The sequence below is a fragment of the Lutra lutra genome, chromosome 8, assembly GCF_902655055.1.
Source record: "Lutra lutra chromosome 8, mLutLut1.2, whole genome shotgun sequence".
NCBI lineage: Eukaryota > Metazoa > Chordata > Mammalia > Carnivora > Mustelidae > Lutra > Lutra lutra.
This window is the reverse complement of record NC_062285.1, coordinates 29326898-29352732: the sequence shown is the minus strand read 5'-3', so window position 1 is coordinate 29352732 and position 25835 is coordinate 29326898. Positions and strand designations below refer to the sequence as shown.

The 25835-nt window shown below is 39.0% G+C and overlaps 1 protein-coding gene across 4 annotated transcripts in view; it reads left to right on the top strand.

Moving 5' to 3' along the window:
* The first annotated feature begins 4492 nt into the window (after window positions 1-4492).
* The window catches only part of ARHGAP12 (Rho GTPase activating protein 12), a 109671-nt gene continuing 88328 nt past the window's right edge, over window positions 4493-25835 (top strand). For all 4 annotated transcript variants that reach the window (XM_047740870.1, XM_047740868.1, XM_047740869.1 and 1 more), the window contains exons 1-3: window positions 4493-4672; window positions 21732-21767; window positions 23527-24281. In XM_047740870.1, the coding sequence (XP_047596826.1) occupies window positions 23604-24281 (678 nt within the window). In that variant the 5' untranslated portion in view covers window positions 4493-4672; window positions 21732-21767; window positions 23527-23603. The remainder of the gene's footprint in view (window positions 4673-21731; window positions 21768-23526; window positions 24282-25835) is intronic.

Sequence of the window (25835 nt, the reverse complement as noted above, 5' to 3'; positions counted from 1 at the left end):
CTACTTTAGAACAAATGACTCTTTCGCAGAGTTGAAAAACTCCACAGAACTTCAAGTTTACGACGCCTGGGTGGTGCAGTGTGTTAAAGCCTCTGCCTTGGGCTCAGGTCATGATCTCGGGGTCCTGGGTCCGAGCCCTGCATCGGGCTCTTTGTTCAGCGGAGAGTCTGCTCCCCTTCCTCTCTCTCTGCCTGCCTCTCTGCCTACTTGTGATCTCTGTCAAATAAATAAATAAAATCTTAAAAAAAAAAAAAGAACTTCAAGTTTATCATTGCTGACCACCTACCAAATGCCAGGTTTGGGGCAGGTGCTTTTATCATATATATATATATATTTTATATTATTTAATCCCCCTTGCCCAATCACATGGATTTTAGTAATGTGATTTGTGTGTTTTATCTACTGTACGAAATTATATAAATGTACATAAAGTTTTATCTACAAATTTACTTATTGCCAGATACTTGGTCGAACCACCAGTACAATGTTGACTAGGAATGGTGAAAGCAGACATTTTTGCCTAATTCCCAAAGTTAGAGAAGTATCTTCGTTTTTAAAGCAAGAAATATTTCTATCATAGCTGTGTTTCATGTTGAAACATTGTTCTACTGCTTAGTTGTGACAAATACCAAAGGTTTTTCATGAGTTCTAGATGATGAGTTATTCATCATTGATTTTTATTAACTTTAGGGTCATTTCTTATATCTGAGTTATATATAAAGCTTAAAAGAGTTCATATTTAATTTAAAGGATATAAGCAGAAGAAATTAAAATAGGTCTTTAATTATTGATTGACTGGTTACATAGTTTAAATTGTAAAGCCCATTATGAATTTTCTGGTATCAGGCAGCCTATGGAATTTTGGAAAAATTTCCAGGTGGCAATTCGCCGTTTAGTCCTAATTATTTATGCTTGCATTTGTCTTTCACAAGAGTGTAAAAACACTGTTCATATAAGTTTATATGACGAAAACTGAGATTTCACAAGAAAATATTTACAAGCCCTTGAAATCCTTAAGTAGATGGTGTTATGTAAATTTGAATGCTACTGTAGTTTGTAATTATAATTCATTTTAAATTTCTGGGAATTAAGTCTAGAAATATGTAAAATGCTGAAACATAGGCAAAATAATTTCCAGGACATCTCGGTGAACTGTGGAAGACAGGAGACAGTTGATATTCCAAAGTGGGCGAGTTAACAGATACACACAGAAAGATATGCCTTCAGGGTTCTATCCCAAATATATTTTTCTTGACCTTAACTAGGAGATGAACAGAGGGTCCATAAAATTCTAGTTTTATTACTTAAATCAGAGGATCCAAGTCATTATAATTTGTTCAAGTCAGGCTCTACTTCAAGAAAAATAAAGTACTTTTGAAAATGTACGTATATTTGATATGTTGTATACCAAGCTTCAAACTAAGGGTAGGACCTGGATCTTAAATTATTTCAGAAGGAGTATTTATTGTTCAATCAGAAGTTAATGAAAATAACTGAATCTTTAAAAAGTTTATCTGATGTATGTACCAGTTTACTTGATATACTTATTCTGATTAGGTAAACTTTGATAAATAGATGAAGCCTGGATGTTTTAATAACAAAATAAAGATACCAGAAAAAATTTAAATAAAATATTTTATTTAACTTTTTTTTTTTAGGATTTTATTTATTTACTTGACAGAGATCACAAGTAGGCAGAGAGGCAGCCAGGGCGGGGGGGCAGGCTCCCTGCTGAGCAGAGAGCCTGATGCGGGACTCAATCCCAGGACCCCGAAACCATGACGAGCCAAAGGCAGAGGCTTTAACCCACTGAGCCACCCAGGCACCCCTTTAACTTTTTGACTAGATAAAGCACTCTCATGGTTTGAGTATCAAAAACTTTAGATACAAATACAATAAAGGCTCTTTCCCATGACTTCCATCCACAGATTTCTTATACCTCAACATTTAGTTTGTCCTAGTTTAATGCATATATAAGCCAATACATTACTCTGCACCATTTTCTCATTTAACAAAAAAAAAAATTGGAGATTATAATATTAAAACATGGAGATCTTTGCTTCTTTTGTTAGCCACATTTGAATGTATGGATTTATCCTAATTTAACCAGGGGTCCTGAGGATGGATATTAAGGTTATTCCCAATCATTTGCTATTCTCAACAATCCTATAAGAAATACCTTATCATTTCTCATGTGTGGAAATACATCTGTGGGATAAATCCCTAGAAGTAAATTCAGAATATGTATGCATTTGTAATTCTGGTAGATACTGCCAAATTCCCTTCCTCTAGAGCCTAGCCAGACAGGGATGCCAGATATAATTTCATGCCTTTTCATTTAGAAATACACAATGAAAAGCAGGTTTACCTATTAAAGAATTAGAAAGCAGGGCATATCTAGCAATTTACAGAGTACGTTTTCACTCAAAAATACATTCAACAGAAATGTATTATGTTTCAGGCACTTTGGAGACACATACACGCATACATACACACAAATCAAACGCAAACCTCTGCCTTTGTGGAGCTTACATTTGAATTCTACATTTTGGAACTCTATGCTACCTCATTAGTAGCCAGTTAAATGTCAATATCCTGAAAATGATCTGTTGCGATCCTGAACACAGGCGCCAGACATATGCTACTGGTGTTATTTAAAAACTAACTAGAGGCAGTGTTGCAAATGATTGCATAGCTCTCCATCAGGTCCTTTTCAAACAACACACATGGGTGAGAGCTCTTTTTATCCGACTCCATCTGCTGTTGGTAGTGATCAGCATACTGTGGGCATTGTGGTATCATCTGAGATTATGTTGTGAAATAGGAAGTAGAGTCACAGGCAGATCAGCAAGTATATGCAAACTGTTCAGTTCTATCTATTCCTGAAACCAAGGGTGCTCAGTTCAGGGTTGAGGAGTAGGGAAGATAAAGTTATCAGCACATTCCCATCAGGGCACAGTTTACTTTTCACAGTCTTCCTTGTTTTGGTTCTAGAAAGAGATCACGAGGGATTCTATGGCAAATAGTTTCAGAAGCATATAGGAGCACTACTCCATATGCTGAACAAGGGCATAGAAAAGAGAACGTGTAGAAACTGAGGAACACGGGGAAAAAAAAAATCAGTGCCAAGGAAAGGGTGATAAAGCGAGTGCAATGACAGAGACAGTATGGTCTTGGCTTTTTTTTTTTTTTGTATCTTTCCTTTCTAAAAGGGAAATATTTTAAACTTAAGCACTATTCCCCCATGGATTTAATTTAATTTAATAAGAAGGTGGAAAACTACAGCTCTTAAAATCTTGCCAGTAACCCAGTGGGTTCTTTGCAGTCATTAAAAAACAACAGGAAGTTCAGCTTATGAGGACACCAGACACAAATGGCATCTCTAAGTATGAGATAAGAACAGAAAAGGGCCAATTCCGGAGAGTGCCTCCCCAACCATACCTTGCCTTTTTTTTTTTTTTTTTTTTTTAAATCTGGTATCATTAAAATTTCATCCAGCACCATAACAGACACACTCAACAATTGATTACTAAATGACTGGTTTCTTAGGACCTAATACTTATGAGTTAGTTTTCCTCACAGTCATTAAATCTGGGGCTAAAAGAAGGAGGAGCCTTTTCGCTCAGTCAAAACACTCCGTTGACAGCTGAGGTCAAGAAGCGACAAAGGCAGATGCTAGGTGTCTTTTCCAAATTCCCAGTCCAGTACTACTGCTGCCATAGGCTCACCCCCACATGAAAAACCTTTAATGCCTCTGACTTCTGGATTCTGTGCTGCCAAACTGCAAACGCTGCGATCTGTGATGACTTTGGCCAACGACACTGTGGCCCTGGGGCTTACACACAGCAGGCCCCGTGGGCAGCTTAATGAGTGGTTATGCTGCTTTGGAGCAGCCTGATCATGGAGCGGCCGGCTCCTGGATCCCCAGGGCCTCGGTCATCCTTGAGTGTGCACAGCTGGTGAAGCAATCTGCCCTGGTAGCCCCAGCGCAGGACAGCTCCGCATGGCCCCACTACATGGACTCAGTGCCTCCAGAGTTCCATTTCGTCCCCTTGAAGTGGCGTGTGACACTTTTTCCGAGTCTCCCCGCGGGATTTCCGGGGCAGTGAACAAATGACTGACCTCGTCTGGCAGCAGCTCCCAGCAGGCCAGTGGGCCAAGAAAGGGTGCGGGCAATGCCCACCGCCCCTCTTTCCCTGGGCTCCATTCCTGCCATCCTACTGTTGGGTCCGTTTTCCCTATGCCTTTCACTTGTTTTCTCCTGAGCGTTTTCTCTCAACGTTTCCCACTTCATGTTTACAAAGTGCTTACGCCCACTTGGCGGGCAGCAACCTCGCCAGCCCGAGTCCCTAATCCAGTCCCTCCGCCCCGCCCCCTGCCTCCCCTCCTCCCGGATCCACCCCCGCCGATTCACCCGGCGCCAGCCCGGTTCGTCACGTGAGCCTCGCCTCGTCCCGCCCCCTACCGTCACGTGAACCGCCAGCCCCGCCCCGCCCCCGCGCCGGCGCGCTCCGACGTGCCCTGGAACTTACCCTCCCTCGGAGACCAGCCTGCGGGGACGGGCTGGCCGCAGCCGCCGCGGTGTGAGCGCCCTTCAGGCTCGCATCGGCGTCCCGCAGACCCAGTGCTAATACAAGAGGGAGCTGCCTCCTGCGAGGCCGCCGTGCTCTCGGTAAGGTGGCGGGACGCGGGTTCCCGTGGAGAGAGGGCAGGTTGGTGAGGTGCTGCACAAAGGCGTCCGCGGTCGGGGCTGTGCCCGCCGAGGGCGGTGGAGTTAGGGGGAGGTGTGTGCGGGAGGCGCGTCGCCGCCGAGGTGCGCGCGAGGTGCGGCCGGGAGCGTCTCGGGAGGGGTGGGGCGCAGGGCGCAGGGTGGGCGCGGGGGGAAGGGGAGCCGTTGCCAGCCCATTGACTGACGTGGGCGAGAGGGTTTAAATGGCTCGAAGTTGTGGCTCCTCTGCCCCCCGGGTTTCCTGACTTCCTGTGTGAGGGCAGCGCCCGCCCGCCCCGCCCCTAGGAGGGAGTGTGTGTGTGTGTGTGTGTGTGTAAAAGGCAGGCTGGTGCCGCCCTCTTTCCTCGCCTTCTGCAGCTGCGTGTGCCCGCTCTCTAACTGCTGTTGGGTGTGTAAACCTCCGCCCCCCCCAGGGAGCCTACCTGAGGCCTCCCCTCGAGGACTGCTGACCTTAAACGGGTACTTTTGTCTCTGCAGTCTTTAGAAGTGCCCTGCCCCATTGAATGGACTCTTGCTACTGTAGCTCTTCTGGGAGCAATCTCCTCAAAGTCCTTGAATTAAAAACAAAACAAAACAAAAAACTCTTTACAAGCCTGCTGCCCTCCTCCCATTTCAGCGAGGTTGATTGTCTTCCAAGAATGGCTGTCCTTTACGTGTTATATCTTTAGTTACTGCAGACCCTCTGAGAAGAAATGTCTGCAGGGTCATCATTACAGAAAAATGCAGGGCTTTCAGTCTCAGAGGCTTGTGATGTTTTCCTTCTGAGTGTAGCAGCAGTTTTCAATGCATTTGCAAAGGTTAAAGCAAAATGTTTAAAGCATACCTTTAGGAAAGTTCGGATGTCATTCCAAGTGAAGTGTTTATGATGGGTAAAGTCAGCTAACACTTGAATTGCTTTATGGTTAGTTATGACACACGAGAGCAGCTTTTATCGAATATTTATGCACATATTCCAAAAGGGAAGGAAATGTGGAGGAAAGCTCGGCTTCTGGTTGAGATTCTGTCACACTTCCGAAGCTGAGATCTCGGAAGACTCAGTGAAAGGTTGTTAAAAAGTATTTAGCCCCTAGCCATGCCTGTTTCATCCGAAAACTTGGGAAACAGTGGCCTAGAGCAGTTATTTGTCCGTGTCCAGTGTTCCTTACCTGATCAATAGGAAGGTGTGTTACAGAATGGGTCATCTTTCTGTACCTTTTCTTGTCTGAGTAGACATTCGGCTACTGGTGCTAGTAGTTTTCTCTTCTGCTCTGTTTTGAAATGCCTTGGAAACGTTTCAGAATAGGGATTGGGAGCCCAGCACAATGCCTAAAAGCAGGATCTGAAGAGTTAACTTTGAGCCATGCACCCTGAAGAACCAGACAACTTGGATGCATATATGTTACCAGCGGTTGCATGTAGCTTTCTGCTTTGGAGGTGTTTGTTCTTGGGAAAAACAATTAAGTGTAATGAAACAGATTGTATGTGTGTATGTGTATGCCTGGTATCTGTTGATAGGTTTCTGTTCGTACTTTATCAGCCATAAAAGTTGGAAAAGGTCGATAACTCATTGATTCTTAATGTGCTATTGGTAAAGATTAGTTACCCGTATATAGTCAATTATGTATCTTTAGGTGTTTATTTATTTTTTACTGTACCAGTTGTGAGGCACAAGTGAAAATATGAACTATAAATGCTGTAGAAGAACAGCTGCTTATTTGTAGTTAATCATTTGGTTTTCATTTCATTTAGAAAGTTTCTGTTTGGTGCTTTTTAAAAATAGGTGGATAGACCGTGGGCTTTACAAATTTATGTACTTGAAGTTGTGCAGTTGACATTCCTGAGAATAATAGGGTAATAAAAATTCGAAGTTGACTGAAATAAAACTGAATACAGTGATGTGTAAAATCATTATGTGGCACTACCAGTATTTTGCTTGCCTGAGAAAATTGGTACTAAGAAAAGGTAACTTAAGGTGAATCTGCCCAAAATGGACATTCCACTTCTCTAGTAGTGGGAGAGAAAAGTGAAATTAAACTTTTATTTTCTCTTGTATTTACATTTTTAGTTTTAATTGCAAATATGCACTGTTTTGTGGAATGAGTCAGACATGAAAAAGTATGATGGTATCACATATCATCATTGTATTTCAAATCATGCTTTTCATATCATCCTCTTTTGAGGAACCCATTGGGTCACTATCTTTGTGGTTTTTCTTTTCTTCAGTTGTTAACTGGTCTAATTATGCCACATCCTTAGTTGTGGATGCCTTTGCTGTGATTCAGCCATTTCCCTATTACTTTTATTGACTTAACAAATATCATGCAGTTTCAGTTTGCAGTTGATTAGCTTTTTATTTGAACCAGACTGCCAAATGCTGACGTGTCTAAGTATCCCTCCCCTGTTGATAATTATTGCTTCTCAAACTTTAATGTGCATGGGAATCACCTGAACTTCTAACAAGTCCCCAGGTGATACCCTTGGTGCTCTACTGCCCGGACCACAAACTACGCTGCAGTCCGATAGGAATATAATGCCAGTCACCTGTGTAACCTTATTTTATTTTTATTTTTATTTAAGTAATCTCTATACCCAGCATGGGTTTTGAACTCAACCCAGAGATCAAGAATTGCGTGTTCCTCCAACTGAGCCAGCCAAGTGCCCCTCACTTGGGTAATTTTCAAGCTTTTTAGTACTCACATGGTAAAAAAGTAAAAATAGGGGGAAAAAACCCAAGTGAAATAAGTTTTTTTTTATCTTCTCATCATGTAATCAATATGATTCTTTTATTCAGACTAAGTCTTCAAATCCTTGGTGTATTTTACATATATGGGGCATTTCAGTTTAGATTAGACACTCTTAATGTGCTCAGTAGCCACATTTGGCTAGTGGCTACTGTATTGAGCATCACTTCTGGAGTCTAGAATCTAGACCAGAGCTATTCTCCATGTATTTTTAGATTGGCCACATCAGCATCCTTTGGGAACTTGTTAGAAATGCAAATTTTTGGGCCCCACCTAATAGTGCTCTCATTAGGAATGTCTGGGTTTCAGTAACTTGTGTTTTAAAAACTACAGATGATGACTACAAAATGTGTATGTGCTATTCTGGATGGGATCCTAGAACAGAAGAAGTCCATTAGGGGTAAACTAAGGAAGACTGAATAGAACATGGATGTTACTGTATATGATATGTTCATATATATCACTGAATATGATAAATGTACCATACTAACATAAGATGTTAATGGTAGGAGAAATTGTATATAGGATATATGGGAACTCTCTGTACTATTTTTGCACAATTCTCTAAGTCTAGAACTAATCTAAAGTTTTTTGTTTTGTTTTTTTTTAATTTTTATTTATTTATTTATTTTAAAGATTTTATTTATTTGACAGACAGATCACAAGCAGGCAGAGGCAGGCGGAGAGAGAGAGGGGGAAGCAGGCTCCCTGCTGAGCAGAGAGCCCGATGCGGGGCTCGATGCGGGGTTCGATCCCAGGACCCTGAAATCATGACCTGAGCCGAAGGCAGAGGCTTTAACCCACTGAGCCACCCAGGCGCCCCTGTTTTGTTTTTTTAAAGAGAAGCTCTCCAGGTGATTCTGTTCACTAGAAGTTTCAGAAGCCCTGATCTAGATCACTGATACTACCTACACTATTGTACTTTGGATGGGTAGGATGGCTGCTAAGTTTAGGTTTGGTAGCATAGAAATAATAGTATTTTGTAAGAAGATCTAAAATCTGTAAAGCATTATACCAGGTGCTTTACACGTATTTACTCATTTGATTCTCTCAATATGTGGTATCTGCTGTTAATAAGCTCCGTTTCACAAATGGAAGAAAACAAGGCTCAGAGAGGTTTAGTAACTTAGATCACATAGCTAGGAAGAGGCAGAGGCATGTGCATTTGAGGAGGGACTGTTTTTTTTAAGCCATTACTTAATTTGTCACTATTTTTCTACTCACAACTTTTTTTTAAAGATTTATTTTAGAGGGGGCAAGAACGAGCACACATGCAGTGGGGAGGGGCAGAGGGAGAGAGTCTGAAGCAGACTCTACACTGAGTGTGAAGCCCATCATGGGGCTCGATCTCACAACCCTGAAATCATGACCCGAGCTGAAACCAAGAGTTGGATGCTAAATGACTTTGCCACCCAGGTGCCCCTGAAACTTACCCTTTTTTTGATTTAAGCAGTGATTAGTGTGGATACTCTGTTTCGTGCCTTATAGTTTACAGAATACTTTTTCTCTTTTCCATTTTCACAAGAATCTTTGGAGATTTATATTGTTTCTTTTTACAGGTAAGTTAAGGGGCTCAGCATCTGAGTGCCAAGAAATGGCAAATTCTAGATTTAAATTTCAGGTCCCTAACCCTGAGTTCTGTGCTATTTTGCTACAGAAGAATTTAGATTACATTTTGCAGTTCGAGTGGTATCTTTAAAATACCAATATTTTGCTACATATTACTGATCTGTTAAAAAAATCAGTTTTATTGAGTTATTTTATTGAGTTATAATATGTGTATATTAACATAGAGTAACATACAGCAACATGGATGACTCTCAAAAGTGTTGTTCTAAGTGAAATAAGCCAGATGTAGAAGGTTCATATGGTATGGTATTTGTGGGTACCTTCCTATCACCACATTACTTCCTTTAGTAAGCAGTGATTAATGTGATGCTCTGTGTCATGCTTTATAGTTTACTAAGTACTTTTTCACATTTTCTCTATCTGTTCTCACAAGGGTATCTCTTAAAAAAATTATTTTTAGTATAATTGACATGCAATGTTATGTTAGTTTCAGGTGTACAACATAGCATTTCAGCATTCTCTCTCTTAAAGATTTTATTTATTTATTTGACAGAGAGCATACAAGCAGGGGGAATGGGAGAGGGAGAAGCAGGCTCCCCGCTGAGCAGGGAGCCCAAGATGAGACTCGATCCCAGGATACCAGGATCATGACCTGAGCCGAAGGCAGACACTCAACCAACTGAGCCACCCAGGCGCCCATCAACATTCTCTGTTCCTTATGCTTTGCTCACCACAAGTGTAGCTACCATCTGTCACCATACACACTATTGCGATATCATTGATTATATTCCTTATACTGTGCCTTTTATTCCCATGACCTATTCATTCCGTAACTGGAAGCTTGTATCTCCCAGTCCCCTTAACCTTACATTTGCCCATCCCCCTCCAACCCTTTCCCAGGATCTCTTAGGGTTTGTATTCTTTCCTGTTTTACAGATGGATGTACGATTAGTTTAGGCATTCATTAGCTGATAAGCCTTTGAGTTGATTCCAGTTGAGCTGATTTCTAGCACTTATGAATAAAGCTGTTGTGAATGTTCATATAAGGCCTTTGCGTGGACTTATGCTTTCATTTTTCTTGGGTAAATACCTAGAGGTATTGAAAAGCAATGGCTACTAGATCGTAAGGTAAATGCATGCTTAATAACTTTATAAGAAACTGCCAAAATGTTTTCCAAAATGGCTTTAACATTCTGCATTCCCACAAGCAGTGAACGAGAATCCCAGTTGCTGGCGTCCTTACCACATGAAAGATCCTTTTTATGTATTTAAAGCCATTCTACTGTGTATGTGGGAGTGATAGTTGGTGCTTTGAATTTATATCATTAGGGTTTTTTGAAAACCGTATTATTGAGGTATAATTGCTGTGTAATAAGCTGCATATATTTTAAATGTATAATTTGAACGTATCTAACTCCCACCTTGCCCTCCAAATTTCCTTGAGCTTAAGGGTAATTCATCACCTTGTTTTCTGGTCAATATTGATGTGCTTTCCAGCAATACAGATTTGTTTGCATTTTGTAGAATTGTGTGTAGATGGAACCATATAGTATGCACTTTCTTGTCTGGATTTTTTTTTTTTTCCCTACTCAGGAAAATTATTGTGAGATTTTTCCAGTTTGTTGTGTGTATTAGTAGTTAATTCCTCTTTGTTGCTGAGTGATGTCCCATTGTGTGGATATACCACAATTAGTTTATCCATTCACCTCTTTTTTTTTTTTTTTAAAGATTTTATTTATTTATTTGACAGAGATCACAAGTAGACAGAGAGGCAGGCAGAGAGAGAGAGAGAGGGAAGCAGGCTCCCTGCTGAGCAGAGAGCCCAGGTGGGACTCCATCCTAGGACCCTGAGATCATGACCTGAGCCGAAGGCAGCGGCTTAACCCACTGAGCCACCCAGGCGCCCCTATCCAATCACCTCTTTTTTTTTTTTTTAATATTTTTATTTATTTATTTGACAGAGAGAGATCACAAGTAGGCAGAGAGGCAGACAGAGAGAGAGAGAGGAGAAAGCAGGCTCCCCGCCAAGCAGAGAGCCCGACGCGGGACTCGATCCCGGGACCCCGAGATCATGACCCGAGCTGAAGGCAGAGGCTTATTAACCCACTGAGCCACCCAGGCGCCCCTCCATTCACCTCTTGATGGTCATTTGGATTGTTTCCAATTTGGGGTTAGAAATAAAGCTGCTGTGAACATTCACCTACATGTCTTTGCGTGGATACGTGCTCTCATTTCTCTTAGATGAATACCTAGGGGTAGATTCCCTGGGTCCTATGGTAGATATATATTTAAAATTTTAAGAACCTTCCAAACTTTTTCCTAAGTGGTTTTACCATTTTATATGTCCACTAGCAGTGTGTGAGAGTTTTGATTGCTCCACATTCTAGAAAACACTGGTGTATTGTCAGTCTTAAATATTAGTTTTTCTAGTGGATGCGTAGTGTTATTTCTTTGTGACTTCAGTTTGAATTTCTCTAATAACTAAAGATATTGGGCATCTTCTAATGGTCTTACTTACCATCTGTAGATCTTTGGATAAGTGTTTATATCTTTTGCCCATTTTTTATTGAGTTGTGTTATTGACTTGTACAGTTCTCTGTATATTTAAATATGAGTCCTTTGTTGAAGATAAGTTTGTGTCTATATTTATGAGGGATGTAGGTCTTTAGTTTTTCTTATAATGTCTTTGTCTGGTTTTAGTATGAGGATAATGGTGTCCAGATAGAATGAATTGGGATGTTTTTCTTTTTCAATTTTCTTCAAAAGCTTTGTGTAACAGGTATTATCTTCCTTATATTTTTGGTAAAACTCTCTAGTGAAGCCATCTGGGCCAGGACTTGGTGGGAAAATTATTTGTTTATTAAGATTTTGTTTATTAGAGAACATGAGAGTGCATGCTTGAGAGCACACAGCAGGGGGAGCAACAGAGGGAGAGGGAGCAGGAGCAGGGAGCTTGACTCCCCGTCCAGCTTGATCCCAGGACCTAGGGACCATGACCTGAGCCGAAGGCCGATGCCTAACCAGGTGACCCACCCAGGTGCCCTGTGGGAAGATCACTCTCTCTCTGTCAAATAAATAAAATCTTAAAAAAAAAAAAAAAAAGAAAAAAAAAAAACAGCTTCTGATTTCATCTAACATTTTTCTCTCTTTTTTTTATTGATTTCTTCTCTGCTCTTTATCATGTCTTTTCTGCTTATTTGGGGTTTAATTTGCTCTTCATCTAGTTTCTTAGAGTGGAAGCGTACATCAATGATTTGAGACCTTTCTTCTTTTCTAATATGGGTATTTAGTGCTATGAATTTTCTCTGAGCACTACTTTAGCTGCATCCCGTGAGTTTTGAGATGTCATGTTTTCATTTACATTTCAGTTCAGATTTCCTATTTGATTTCCTCTTTTCCTTGTGAGATAATTAGAAGTATGTTGTTTAGATTCCAACAAATTCGTGGGTTTTAAGCTATGTTTTGTTAATTTATAACTTAATTCAGTTGTTAGAGAATATACCTTGGTATGATTTCAGTCCTTTTAAATTTATTGAGATTTGTCTCATGGCCCAGAAAATGTATGTTTGTAGGAGACTGTTGAACTGGCTGTCCCGTTTTTAGCACTTCCATTAGTGCTGTATGAGTGTTCCAGTTGTTGGTATCAGCACTTTGTATTGTTTTGTAAAAATAACTTTATTGTGGTAGGTATGTGATATCTTGTTTTGATTTAACTTGCATTATTGGATTTTCAGTCTTTTGTAAAGTAACTTAAATTTTAGTACAAATTAAGAATCATGGTGTGTTTTCTTTCCCAGGAGAGGACAGAAAGTTCTGAGGCATTGATAGTAGTAGTAGGTCATCATTCATGTGCTACATTAAGTGCTACTTTTCAGTTTTCTAAAAGTTTGAATGTTTGCCTTTTAAAATTTACTTTGAAAGAGGATCTGTAAAACCTATGTGAGGATTTATTGACTTTTGTGGTTTTTGAGTAGACAGGTATAAGGTGATTTAAATTGTAGTCTGTAGTGACTATTTTGGTAATATATAGACAATAGTATTGTATGTATATACCACATTTTGATTAGGCATTTATCTATGGGCATTTGGTTTGCTTCCGCCTTTTGGCTGTTGTGATTAGTACTGCTGTTAACATGGATGTACATATATCTTTTCAAGTCCCTGCTTCCTGTTCTTTTGGATGTGTACCCAAAGTGGAATTGCTGGGTGTTTTGAAAAACCACTGTACTGTTTACCCCTGTTACTGTACCATTTTACATTCCTACCAGCAATGCACAAGAATGGCAATTTCTGGGGCACCTGGGTGGTTCAGTCAGTTAAGCGTCTGCCTTCGGCTCGGTCATGATCCTGGGGTCCTGGGATTGAGCCCTGCGTTGGACTCCTTGCTCACCAGAGAGTCTGCTTCTCTCTCTCGTGTGCACGCGCGCGCTCTCTCTCTAATAATATAATTTTTTTTTTTTTAAGGGCCATTTCTCCACATCCTCATCAACACTTATTTTGGGGGTTTTTTGTTTTTTTTTGTTTTTTAAAGATTTTATTTATTTATTTGACAGATAGAAATCACAAGTAGGCAGAGAGGCAGGCAGAGAGAGAGGAAGGGAAGCAGGCTCGCTGGAGCAGAGAGCCCGACGACGAGGACGGTGACAATGATGAGGATGACGCCGGGGCTAGATCCCAGGGCACCGGGATCATGACCTGAGCTGAAGGCAGAGGCTTTAATCCACTGAGCCATCCAGGTGCCCCTTGGTTGTTGTTTTGTTTTGTTTGTTCTTTACAATAGCCATCCTGATTGGTATGAAGTGGTGTCACTGAAGTTCTGATTTGCATTTCCCTAATGATAGTGACATTGAGCATCTTTCCTTGTGTTTATTGGCCATTTGTGTATCATCTTTGGAAAAATATCTATTCAAGTCCTTTACCTATAGTGGCTCTTATCACATTGTTAATTTGGAGTAGGTTGGCATCATTTAAGCATTAAAAAGAATAGTTTTTTTTTCCTTTTTTTAAATTTTAAGTTACTGATGTCTGACTAGAACTTTGCAATGGCCAGATGTTAAATCCCTACAATTGTATTTGCCTCTGTTTTGTAGATTATATCTTTTTTTAAAGCAAAGGATTTGGTAAACATTTGAAAGTAATTGAATGTAAATAGTCATTTCAAAGATTTCTTTAAGAGGGTAATGTGTATAGTTTTGGAGGAATATCTGAATGGGTTGTGAAGAAAATGAACTTTTTCTTCTAGAGTAAGTTATTAGAGGGCTAGAAATCCTATTAAGCTTTATAAAGACCAAGGTTATGATTTTCTGATTAATGTATGACAACTTGTGTAATGGTATGGTCTGAGATCATGAGTGTGGGTGCTTCCCCAAAGGAAAATCAAGGTGTTCTTACTAAAATGGTGGGCAGGTGAGATGCCACAGAGGCAAGATCAAATTTATGTGAACTGTAAAAAAAGTTAATTTCTTTCTTTGTTTTGTTTTTTTTTTCCCCCTAAAGATTTTATTTATTTGGTAGGGAAAGAGAGAGCACACTCAGGGGGAGCCGCACAGAGAGAGCAGGGTCCCACTGAGCAGAGAGCCCCACATGGGGCTTGATCCCAGTCATGATCTGAGCTGAACGCAGATGGTTAACAGCCACGCATGTGCCCATCTTTGTTTTTTTATTTTCGATTAAAAATGATTATTTTTGAAAGTACTTAGTAAGAAATTTTAAAAATGGGACTCAGGTGTTGAGGGTATAGAAGAATCCATTGGTTGGAGTGCATTTAGAAGAGAGTAAAAACAAAACAAAACTGAAAAATATGGAAGCAGAATTGATCATCAAAGAAGGGTGGTTTTAAAGGTTAGTATGGAGCCATTATCAATATAGGTGCTTATGAAGTAGGAGAATCTGAAGGGAGAGGAAGTTAACTTACTGGCTCAAGAAAACCTTTTTGTTCCTTAGACTTTTTACAAGTTCTGTTTGTTTGTTTTTACCTTATAGGCTATCTTCCTGGTATCCTGCACCACCACATTAAAACTCTTAGTGTGTGCAAATGGATCTGAAGGGAATAAATTCCAGTTTAATCTTTAGTCCTTTTTGGTCTGAAAGCTCTTGATCAGGGTGCTATACTAAGTACTGTGTGTGTGAAATTTTTAATACAGTAGGCTCCTAACTTTCTGCTGTCGTATATCAGCTAGATCAGTATTTACTCTCCACATAGAGATTGTTTTAGAATGATTTTGAAAATATAATAACCATTGATAATAGAGAATCCTACTACCTGTTAAATAATTGTAATTCATGTTTTGATAAGAAAACCAGGCATGGATTCTCCATAAATGCAATGTGATAAAGTAACTAAAGAAGCATGAGTTTATTTAAATTATTCAAACATATGTCGGCATAATGTAATGTATTTTAATATGAGTATAAAATATGCATGGTATCACTTTTAATTTGGATTTAAATCGAATCCTTAAAATCCAGAGGGGAAGGGTCAGTGTGTCATTATAAGATGCTCTGGGCTCATCTTGTGTATTTTCTGCCACAGTACTCGGATCAGCCATTTCTCCAAGAGCCTTGGTTCCTTGGGGAATGATATTAGAAACTGTATCTGGATGCTAGGTATACTTATTGCTGCTAGGCTGTCATTTTTGCTGACAGAAAGAAATATGCATGTGTATACTAAGCAATATATAGAGGTATATCTGTAATATTCCTGTTTTTTGTTGTTGTTGTTTATTATGTTCAGTTATGCATCATCAGTTTTCGATGTAGTGTTAGGTGATTCATTAGTTATTTATAACACCCAGTGCTCATCACAACACATGACCTCCTTAATACCCATCATCCTGTTACCCCTTCCTCCCACCCCTCTGTAATATTTCTTTATGAAATCACCTTTATGTAACTTTATCTGTAGTAAGCTAAAAATGAATTCATATTGATGTCTCCACATCTAATCCATGGATCATTCTAATCTTTTCCACAGGATTATAACTTCCCACTCAATCATCGAGAAACCTGGCTCCCATCATCCGAATTCCATTTAATTAATTATTTGATTTTAGTGTATATATATGGCAGTACCAGAGTTTTTGACTTATACCCCCATGTGAAATGTTTTTATCAGCTTAGAATAGAGTACTTGTGTTCTTTTGCCCATATTCTTAATAGACCTCACTTATTTCCAAGATAATTCCAGCATCCTTCTCCAGAGGTTGTTCCATGTATTTGTTGTATTGTTAGACTATCTTGTCTCACCTGCTTTCTTGGGAAATCCTGTGATTCCCCCAACCTCCTGAATTTAAAGTTTGCGTACATGGAAGTTCGTGCTTTGTGTTATAAAGATTAATGGGTTTTCACAAGTGTACAGTGTCATATATCCACCATTATGGGATCATACAAGATAGTTTTATTGATCTAAAAAAATCTCCTGTGCTTTGCTTACGGAATGCTCCTTCCCACACTCCCATTCTGGCAATCACTCTTTCTATGGTTTTGACTTCCCCAGAATGTGATACACTTGAAGTCATTCAGTGTGTAGCATTTTCAGACTGGCCTTTTTCACTTTGCAAAATATATCTAAGATTAATTTGTATCTTTTCTTAGTTTGATACCTTATTTTTTATCACTGAATAATATTCCATTGTATGGATGTCTCACAGTTTATCTTTTCTCCTATTGAAGGACATCTTGGTTGCTTCCAGTTTTTGGTAGTTATAAATAAAACAACTGTAAACGTTTGCATGCAGGGCCTTTTGTGAACATAAATTTTCAACTTATTTGGGTAAATACCTTGGAGGGTGATTGCTAGATCAGATGGGAAGACCATGTTTAGCTTTGTAAGAAGTTGCTCAACTGTCTTCAAAGTGGCTGAACCATTTTGCATTCCTACAGGCTATGAATGGAAGTTCTGTTGTTCTACATCCTCACTTGCACTTGGTGTTGTCAGTTTTTTGGATTGTAGCCATTATAATAGGTGTGTGCTGTGTGTCTTGTTTTAATTTGTAATTCCCTAATGACATAATGTTGAGCACTTTTTCATGCGCTTATTTGCCATCTGTGTTTTCTTTCATGGTATCTTTTCATATCCTTTTTCCATTCCATTCAGAACCTATTCCATATTGAGTTCTTTTTGTTGACTTTTAAGAGTTCTTTGTTTACTTGGTATACAAATCCTTAGCCAGATAAGTGCTTTGGAAGTATTTTCTCCTTGCGTGTGGTTGATGTTTTCATTCTCTTAGCAGTGTCTTCCACAAAGCAATAGTTTTTAATTTTAATAAAGTTCTAATTTTTTAAAAAGAGTTTTTATTTATTTATTTGAGACAGAGAGAGAGAGAGAGAGAGCGCGCGAGCGAGCTTGAGCAAGGGGAGAGGGAGAAACGGACTCCCTGCTGAGCCAGGAGCCTGATTCAGGACTCAGTCCCAGGACCCTGGGATCATGACCTGAGCTGAAGGCAGATGTTTAACCATTTGAGCCACCCAGGCGTCCCTATTTTTTTTTTTTTAAATGGATTGTGTGTTTGGTGGTTTATCTTGAAACTCATTGTTAAACCCAAGGTCACATTTCTTCTCCTTTAAATAAGAATAGTTTCTCCATTCTTGTAACAACTCAAAAAAAAGTCGTCGTGTCCACCCTCATTTCTGACTAAGACTTCATGGCACAAATTGCCTTAAAATACCCCATGCAAATATCGTTTTTAGTAGACTATGCTTGCTTCCCCAAATGCTGCTTTTGTTGTTTCCTCATTTTTGTTTCAGATTTAAATCTTGGTTTTGAATTTCCTTTACTAGTTTATGTTTGTGTTCTGTCCTGCTTTCTAGTTACCCAATTATTTCCTGTATCCCTCTGCTGTCCCCATTTTTGCTATTTCCTTATGTCTAGAATAGTTGATAATATCAGTTACTGTATTTTTCTTTTCTTCTTTAGACCTAATAAATGTGTTATATTCTGTACTATTTTATTCTTAGAAAATAGGGATCATGCATTATGAAAAACTAAGTGCTCATTAGTGGCCTATGATTTCTTGTTGTACAAGTATATGGTTTACAAAATTATTTAGTGTAATTTCTTACTCTGAAACTTAATACTGGAATTGTCCTTAACTATTTGTTGTGCTCATTAAGTTTAATTGATTTCTTTAGTAGAGGCCTGTTCAGGGATTCTTCGTTTTAAACAAGTGCTTTTTTTTTTTTTTTTAAAGATTTCACTTTTTATTTATTTATTTGACAGACTGAGATCACAAGGCAGAGAGGCAGGCAGAGAGAGGGGGGAAGCTGGCTCCCCGCCGAGCATAGAGCCCGATGCAGGGCTTGATTCCAGGACCCTGGGATCATGACCTGAGCCGAAGACAGAGGCTTTAACCCACTGAGCCACTCAGGCGCCCCTTAAACAAGTACTTTTAAATCTTCTTGGAGAACTTCACGTCAAGAATAATGGCTTAAGGGGCACCTGGGTGGCTCAGTGGGTTAAAGCCTCTGCCTTCGGCTCAGGTCATGATCTCTCAGGGTCCTGGGATCCAGCCCCGCATCGGCCTCTCTGCTCAGCGGGAAGCCTGCTTCCTCCTCTCTCTGCCTGCCTCTCTGCCTACTTGTGATTTCTCTCTGTCAAATAAATAAAATCTTTAAAAAAAAAAAAAAGAATAATGGCTTAAATTGTATTTTTAAGTTGGTTAATATTTATGTGTGAGGCTATATTAATATTTTGTTGCTAATAGCACTAGAATTGTTAAATTGGTTGTACATCTGTGTATTAGGCTTAATGTGTAGATTCATTCCAAAAAAATTGTACACTTATTAATTATGGGTGCATTTACTATATGTCTCTTAAGATTGTGTTTACTTGTTTACTTTTTGGATATACCTAGTAAGGATATAATGCTGAGAGATGTACTTGATTAAAACAGATGTCCTGGGGGAGGAAGATAACATGTGCTGAGTTATGTAATTTGTGGTAGGAAAGAAAAGGAGAAAAAATGGCAGAAAAAGGAGGAGGCCATTAGATTTTAAAATAGCCTGGTAGGAAGTTCTGAATCAGATGTGGGGGAAGAGAAGTAAAAGATGTAAGCAGTTGTGTGTGTGTTTATCTCTGTGTATATCTGTTCTTGTTGAAACATGAGGAAGGAGAAGACTGGTAGGAGGCATGGAAAGCCTTCATGGCTATTTATGAAACTGCCAAGTAGATCAGTGGTTGGTACTGGGCAGTAGGTATGAGAAAATTTATATGTATTGGTGGTTGGGTAATTAGTTGTAAGTGACCTCGTGATGAAGATGGATAAAGGAGTATGGTGATGAGTATAGAACATATTTCAACTGGAGGAGAGTTGCCTTCAGAGCATTATAGTTGGATCAGTAAGGAATCTAACCAAAATACTTGAGAGGGTAAGATATCAGGATAAACAGTGTTAACCTAGTCTAAAGAGAAGACTAGCTTCCACAAGTTTGGAAAATAGAGAAATAAACAAATGAAAAGTTAAAAAAAATAAATGAAAAGTTAAAAAGGTAAAATTTTTTAAAATATAGTTTATATTTTTAAATAAAATTAGGTAACATAACTTAGATATTTGCAGATGATTTTCACTTAGATCTGAGTTTCTAGAACTACCCCACAATTTTAATTTTCTTTGAACCCATAGCTTATAATAAGGCTTTTTTTCTTGTTTTATGTAACTTTTCCCAGATCTTGGGTTGTGATACATAATTCCTGCTGTGTGACTTTTTAGAAGTTTATAATTTTAATAGTGTCTCCTAGGGACTTCCCAGTTTCATTCCCCATCTCACCACTCCAGTATTATAACTAGAAAATGATCTTGGCTCCAGTTCTCCTATTCTTATCCCATTGTGTCCACTCTTGCTCATATCGCTTGCCTTAATACCCAGCTGCCTTTTCTGTATAGAAGTTTTTGTCTACGTCTCCATTTTCCTTGGTCCTTCCAGTCTCATTTTCTTTAAAGCTTTAGATTATGTGCCTCATGTTGAACATAGTGAATTGACTTATTTTTCCCCCTAACTCCTCCTTCATACTTAGCTTTTTAGTCACTGGGCAAGGTGTAGTCATAAAGCCTTGCAGTGAAAGAGGCTGAACTCAGACTGGCTTTTAACCTATCATTGCTCCCCACTGCCTGGCTTCTCTGCTCCTAGTGTGACTTACGGTTTTCTTGTTATTCTTCATACTTTCCTTTTCTCCATTCATGTGGGTAAATATCTGACTAATTATATACATCTGAGCTCAGAGATGTTGCTTAAGTTATTTTATTACTTCCTGGAAAGAAAAAGAAAAAGAAAAAAATCACCTGAGGATAAGTACTTAAGTGTGGAATTTTAAAAAGTTGTAGCGAAAAACTTTTATTTGGGTAAAAGCACGTAGTGCACATAAGCACATTGTGATTGACATCCTGGAAACGAAAGTAAAGGCTGAACATTTGGAAGGTTAGAATCTGTATTACTCCTATGCCATGGGAGACCATGCAGACTTGGCTGGGCCCCGTGTGGGCTAAAGACAGAAAGTAGCTTTTGGATATGGTAAGTTTTAGGTACCTTGTAGAACACTAGGTGGATTTGGTTTCTGTGGTTCATTGGTCTCTTTTATTTTTTATTTTATTTATTTATTTATTTGTTAAAGGATTTTATTTATTTGACAGAGATCACAAGTAGGCAAAGAGGCAGCAGAGAGAGAAAGGGAAGCAGGCTCCCCACTGGGCAGAGAGCCCATTGCAGGGCTCTATCCCAGGACCCTGGGATCATGACCTGAGCCGAAGGCAGAGGCTTTAACCCACTGAGCCACCCAGATGCCCCCATTGGTCTCTTTTAATGTAGAAGAATCTTCCTCCCTTTTTCATTTTTTATGAAATTGAATTTTTTGGAGAGTTCAGATTTGTTATCTAATAGGATGTCTTACACTTTGGAATTGTTTTCTAATAATTAGCTTAGCTTTAAAGTGTTTTGTTTTTGTTTTTTTTTTTTTAAGATTTTATTTGTTTATTTGACAGAGATCACAAGTAGGCAGAGAGGCAGGCAGAGAGAGAGGAGGAAGCAGGCTCCCTGCTGAGCAGAGAGCCCGATGCGGGGCTCGATCCCAGGACTTTGGGATCATGACCTGAGCTGAAGGCAGAGGCTTTAACCCGCTGAGCCACCCAGGCACCCCTAAAATGTTTTTGACAAGAGTACAACTTAGGTGACACTGTGTACATCACATTAGGAAGCATATATCATCCAGGTTGTCCCACTGTTGGTGTAATTAAGTTTGTCACTTGGTTAAGCTCATGACTGCTGCATTTCTCTTATTTGGGGCATATTTCTCTATTTATAATTAGTAAATAGTCTGTGGGGAAATATATTAGGACTCCCAGTAGCTTTTAGTATTTGTTTTCAGTCTATCTGCTCAGTACCATAAACTTGAAAACGTATTCTGTCACTTTAACAATTTTACAAAAGTTGTTTCTCATATTACTAGAAAATTTAAAAGATATTTGTTAGAATAAAAAATAAAGGGCAGAAATGAAGTTGAAATTACGTGTAAGTGAAGTAGAAGGGGGTAGTGTTGACGCATACCTTTTTTTGGGGTACAGTTTGGAGGATGGCATGCAACACAATTGTGATCTGTAACATTGGAGCTATTATAAAAATGTGAGCAATCCATTACAGCTATTCTAAAGCAAGAGCAACGTTACATTATTAGCCTTTTTAAAGCAATCCTGCTTGAAATTAATGAACTTTATTTTTTTTTATAGGTCTAAGTGTAATACTGGATATTTATTTCTTTTAAGGTAAGTTTTTTCTTTTTCTTTCTTTCCTTCTTTCTTTCTTTTTTTTTTTTTTTGAAACATTACTATATTAAATTTGTTATCCAGGTAGTTTGTCTAGAAAGTAAATTTCTGTTACCGAAATTGAATCAATAATTTATTTGTCATCTGGGCTTATGGGCTTTGTCTATTACAGAGAAAAAGTTGTCTTGAGGGGAATGATTGAATATTAGTTTCCTAGGGCTGCTATAACAAAGTGCCACACACTGGGTGGCTTAAAACAATAGAAATTTATCCTCTCCCAGTTCTGGAGGCTAGATGTCCAAAATAAAGACATTGGCAGGGCTCTGCTCCCTTTATGAAGGCTTTAGGAAGTGATCTTTCTTTGCCTCTTCCTAGCTTCCTAGCTTTGCCAAGCTAGCGGTTGGCAGTCCTTAAAGCTGCTTCACTCTTGTTTCTGCCTCTGCTGTCAGGTAGCCTTTTTTCCTCTGTGTGTCTTCTCTCCCTGCTTCCAATCACCCTCTCTTTATAAAAACACCAGTCATTGGGTTTTGGCCCCACCTAATCATGTATGACCTCACTTAAATTGATTACATCTGCAAAGATCCTGTTTCCAAATAAGGTCACATTCACAGGTCCTGAGGTTAGGACTTGAACATACCTTTTTGGGAAACACAATTCAGCACAACACATTCGTGGTTGGGATTTGACTTGAGTTGTAGCAATATCGAGATGCTGTGATCACTTGGAGGCTTGAGTACTCTCTCTGAGGTACTGAACTATTTTGGAATTGATACAGAAATAAAAATGAAGGGGTGCCTGGGTGGCTCAGTGGGTTAGGCCGCTGCCTTCGGCTCGGGTCATGATCCCAGGTCCTGGGTTCGAGCCCCGCATCGGGCTTTCTGCTCAGCAGGGAGCCTGCTTCCTCCTCTCTCTCTGCCTGCCTCTCTGCTTACTTGTGATTTCTCTCTGTCAAATAAATAAATAAAATCTTAAAAAAAAAAAAAAAGAAATAAAAATGAATCCCTGGATTTCTCAAGCCAGTTTAGAGCTTATATCTATTTCAGACTTTGGCAGAGGGGGTGAGAATTTTTAACGTATCCGGATATAAAGACTCGTTATTTCTTTGCATTTGTGGGATTCAGTCTGACAAGAATTGTGGCCCTCCTGAGGTAGACATAAGAGGGAAACAAAGTAAGCTAGGAGTTTCTTTTCATAACCCAACTATAACAATACTGTCCTTTTTATCTGTTTATGTTAGGAAAGGAAACTTGTATAATTGGCTTTTATAAAGCTCATTAGTACTCTTGATCATTTTAGAAAATAAGGGGTACAGGGTTATTGAAATTCAGCTCCACTTTCAAAAAAGTTCTTAGGTAAGTGAACCTAGCTCAGCGCCTGGCCCTTGGTTAGTGCCTGAGACATATTTAGTGAGCCTTTCTAAGAAAGTGAAGGAGGTTTGAGGTAGTCATGAAAAGAAGGAAAGTTTTCACTTCTAATTTTTGAATTTTTTTCTCTCTGGCTGGTTAGGGTATTTACTATTCCAGTAATTGATTTGCTTTTGTTCATAAATGATTAGAGAATGTAGATTACAGTTAGAATTAGTGTTTTTAATATAGGACAATACATACGATACTAGACACATGTTTAGTTTCTGGGGTTTGAGATTTGAAGGTAATATTCTTTAAGGGCCTATATTATATGATGCTTATGAATAAATCTTAAAAAATCTAGGCTATGTTAACGTTTTCTTCATTCTTTTCCTCCACTTAAATAAAAATAGCTCTATTAATACAACAAGCTTTAAAGCCATAATGTGGCATACCATCCTGTTTGAGAGGTGAACATCGTTGAATAAAAATGGCTGACAGAAGTGGGAAGATTATTCCAGGACAAGTGTATATTGAAGTGGAATATGATTATGAATATGAAGCTAAGGACAGAAAAATTGTGATAAAACAAGGGGAACGATACATCTTGGTGAAGAAGACCAATGATGATTGGTGGCAAGTCAAACCCGATGAGAATTCCAAGGCGTTTTATGTGCCAGCCCAGTATGTTAAGGAGGTCACCCGCAAAGCTCTCATGCCGCCTGTTAAACAGGCAGTTGGACTGCCAAATAATTCTGTGAAAATGATACAGAGTCTCCATCTTCAGAGGTCAACAGAAAATGTGAACAAATTGCCTGAGCTTTCAAGTTTTGGAAAGCCATCATCGTCTGTTCAAGGAACAGGTCTTATTCGTGATGCAAATCAGAATTTTGGACCGAACTATAATCCAGGTCAGACTGTGACCCTAAGCTTGGACCTGACCCATAATAATGGAAAGTTTAACAGTGACTCACATTCTCCTAAAGTTTCTGGCCAGAATAGGACGCGCTTATTTGGTCACTTTCCCGGTCCAGAGTTCTTGGATGTAGAGAAAACTAGCTTCTCCCAGGAGCAGTCTTGTGATTCAGCAGGAGAAGGCTCTGAAAGAGTACATCAGGATTCTGAGTCTGGCGATGAACTTAGCAGCAGCTCCACTGAACAAATAAGGGTAAGATGAAAAGTAGAATGATGCAACACTTATACCATCATAACAAAAATACTACAGATTTTAATCAAAATCTTTGTAGGAGTTAGGAATTGTTTGTTTGCTTTGTTTTTAGACTACACGGGTTCTGTCCTGATTTAATGAGATGGAGAATAGTATAACAAATTGTCAAGTTCATAAAGGTTGACTTTGGTTTCCATACTTTTTATGCCTTTATGGGGCTTTATGTGTGGAAAAGGTTTTTTTTCTTTTCTATTGAATTTACTTAACTTATCCAGTGATGATATTTATTTTACTAGACAAAATTTGTTTTCTAACTGTACTCATTTTGACTTGTTTCCGTTAAGTTTTCAGGTAATAATGGGCATTTGAGGAACGATACCCCTGGAATGTTAGCTACTTGTTTTTTGAAACTGGTTTATTGACCTTGAATATTTATTTAAATCTCTACCTTCATTCTTGCACTTTGTGTCCTAAGTGTCTAAGTGTTCTTGCCTAGAACAGTAGCCTGAAAAAAATTTTGTGTCCATGATTTTATTTTTCTCCCTTACCTAACTTTATTTTGAGATTAGTTTTTACCAGTTTGTCAAGTCAAGTGAAGTAATTTTAAAAGCAAATGCAGGAAGTTGAACTTGAATGTATTTGGGTAAGTCTAATTTTAAGTGAAATTGAAAATTGATAAATTTCTGGCCTAAAGCTCTGTTGTAAGATTTAGTCATCCAGCTGAGTCAGTATTTGTGAGGCTGCTTGTAGGCGTGGTCTAATTGTGATAGAACCAGTTTGTTTTTCCTGTAGCTTTTAAATTTTCTTGTGACATTTTGAATGAAAGTAAGGAAAAGGAAAGATTCTTTAGAGAAACTTCTGATGTTTAAGATCAAGGCAGTTACATGAGGTAGCACTACCAGTTCACTATCATGTGTCTTTCAGGCTTCTATTTCTTTATAGTCTTTATGTGATACTTTGACATAGGATATGTAATGTTTCTTGGATTTTTTTCTTGTTTGTGCTCCTTATTGAATGAGCGGGACCTGGGAAGGACATGTTTTCCGTTGCCGATAACCATCATTGTTACTGTGCGCTTCAGGTTATGTTTTATTTTTAGGTATGCTAGCAGTCCTGGATTCTCTTCATCATGCCCATTGTAAATTCACTGCATGGAAGTTCTTGCCTCCTAGCCTCTCCTGAGCCCCTAACACTGTTTGGAAATCCTATTAGAGCTCTCTAGCCGGTCCTTTTCCTAACTCTTCACTGCAAGGGTTTTAAAACTTTTTCATTTTTTTCAGTTCTCTTTCATTCACCTGTTTTTCCCTGCTCTCTTATCTCAGATAACCTTACCTTCTACTGACAGCCTAAATAAAAGCTTTGGGATGGAAAATCTTTGGTTTTGGGGAGGAAGTATTGCACAGCAGTTGATAGTGCTGGCTTTAGATTTGGATGTGGTTCCATACCACTTACCAGCTGCACCATAACTGCGGCAAAGTACTTAACCTCCGTGTGGCTCAGAGTTTCTTGAGAGTTTCCATCTTAAGAGTTTCCTTCTCTTAAGATGGGGATCCC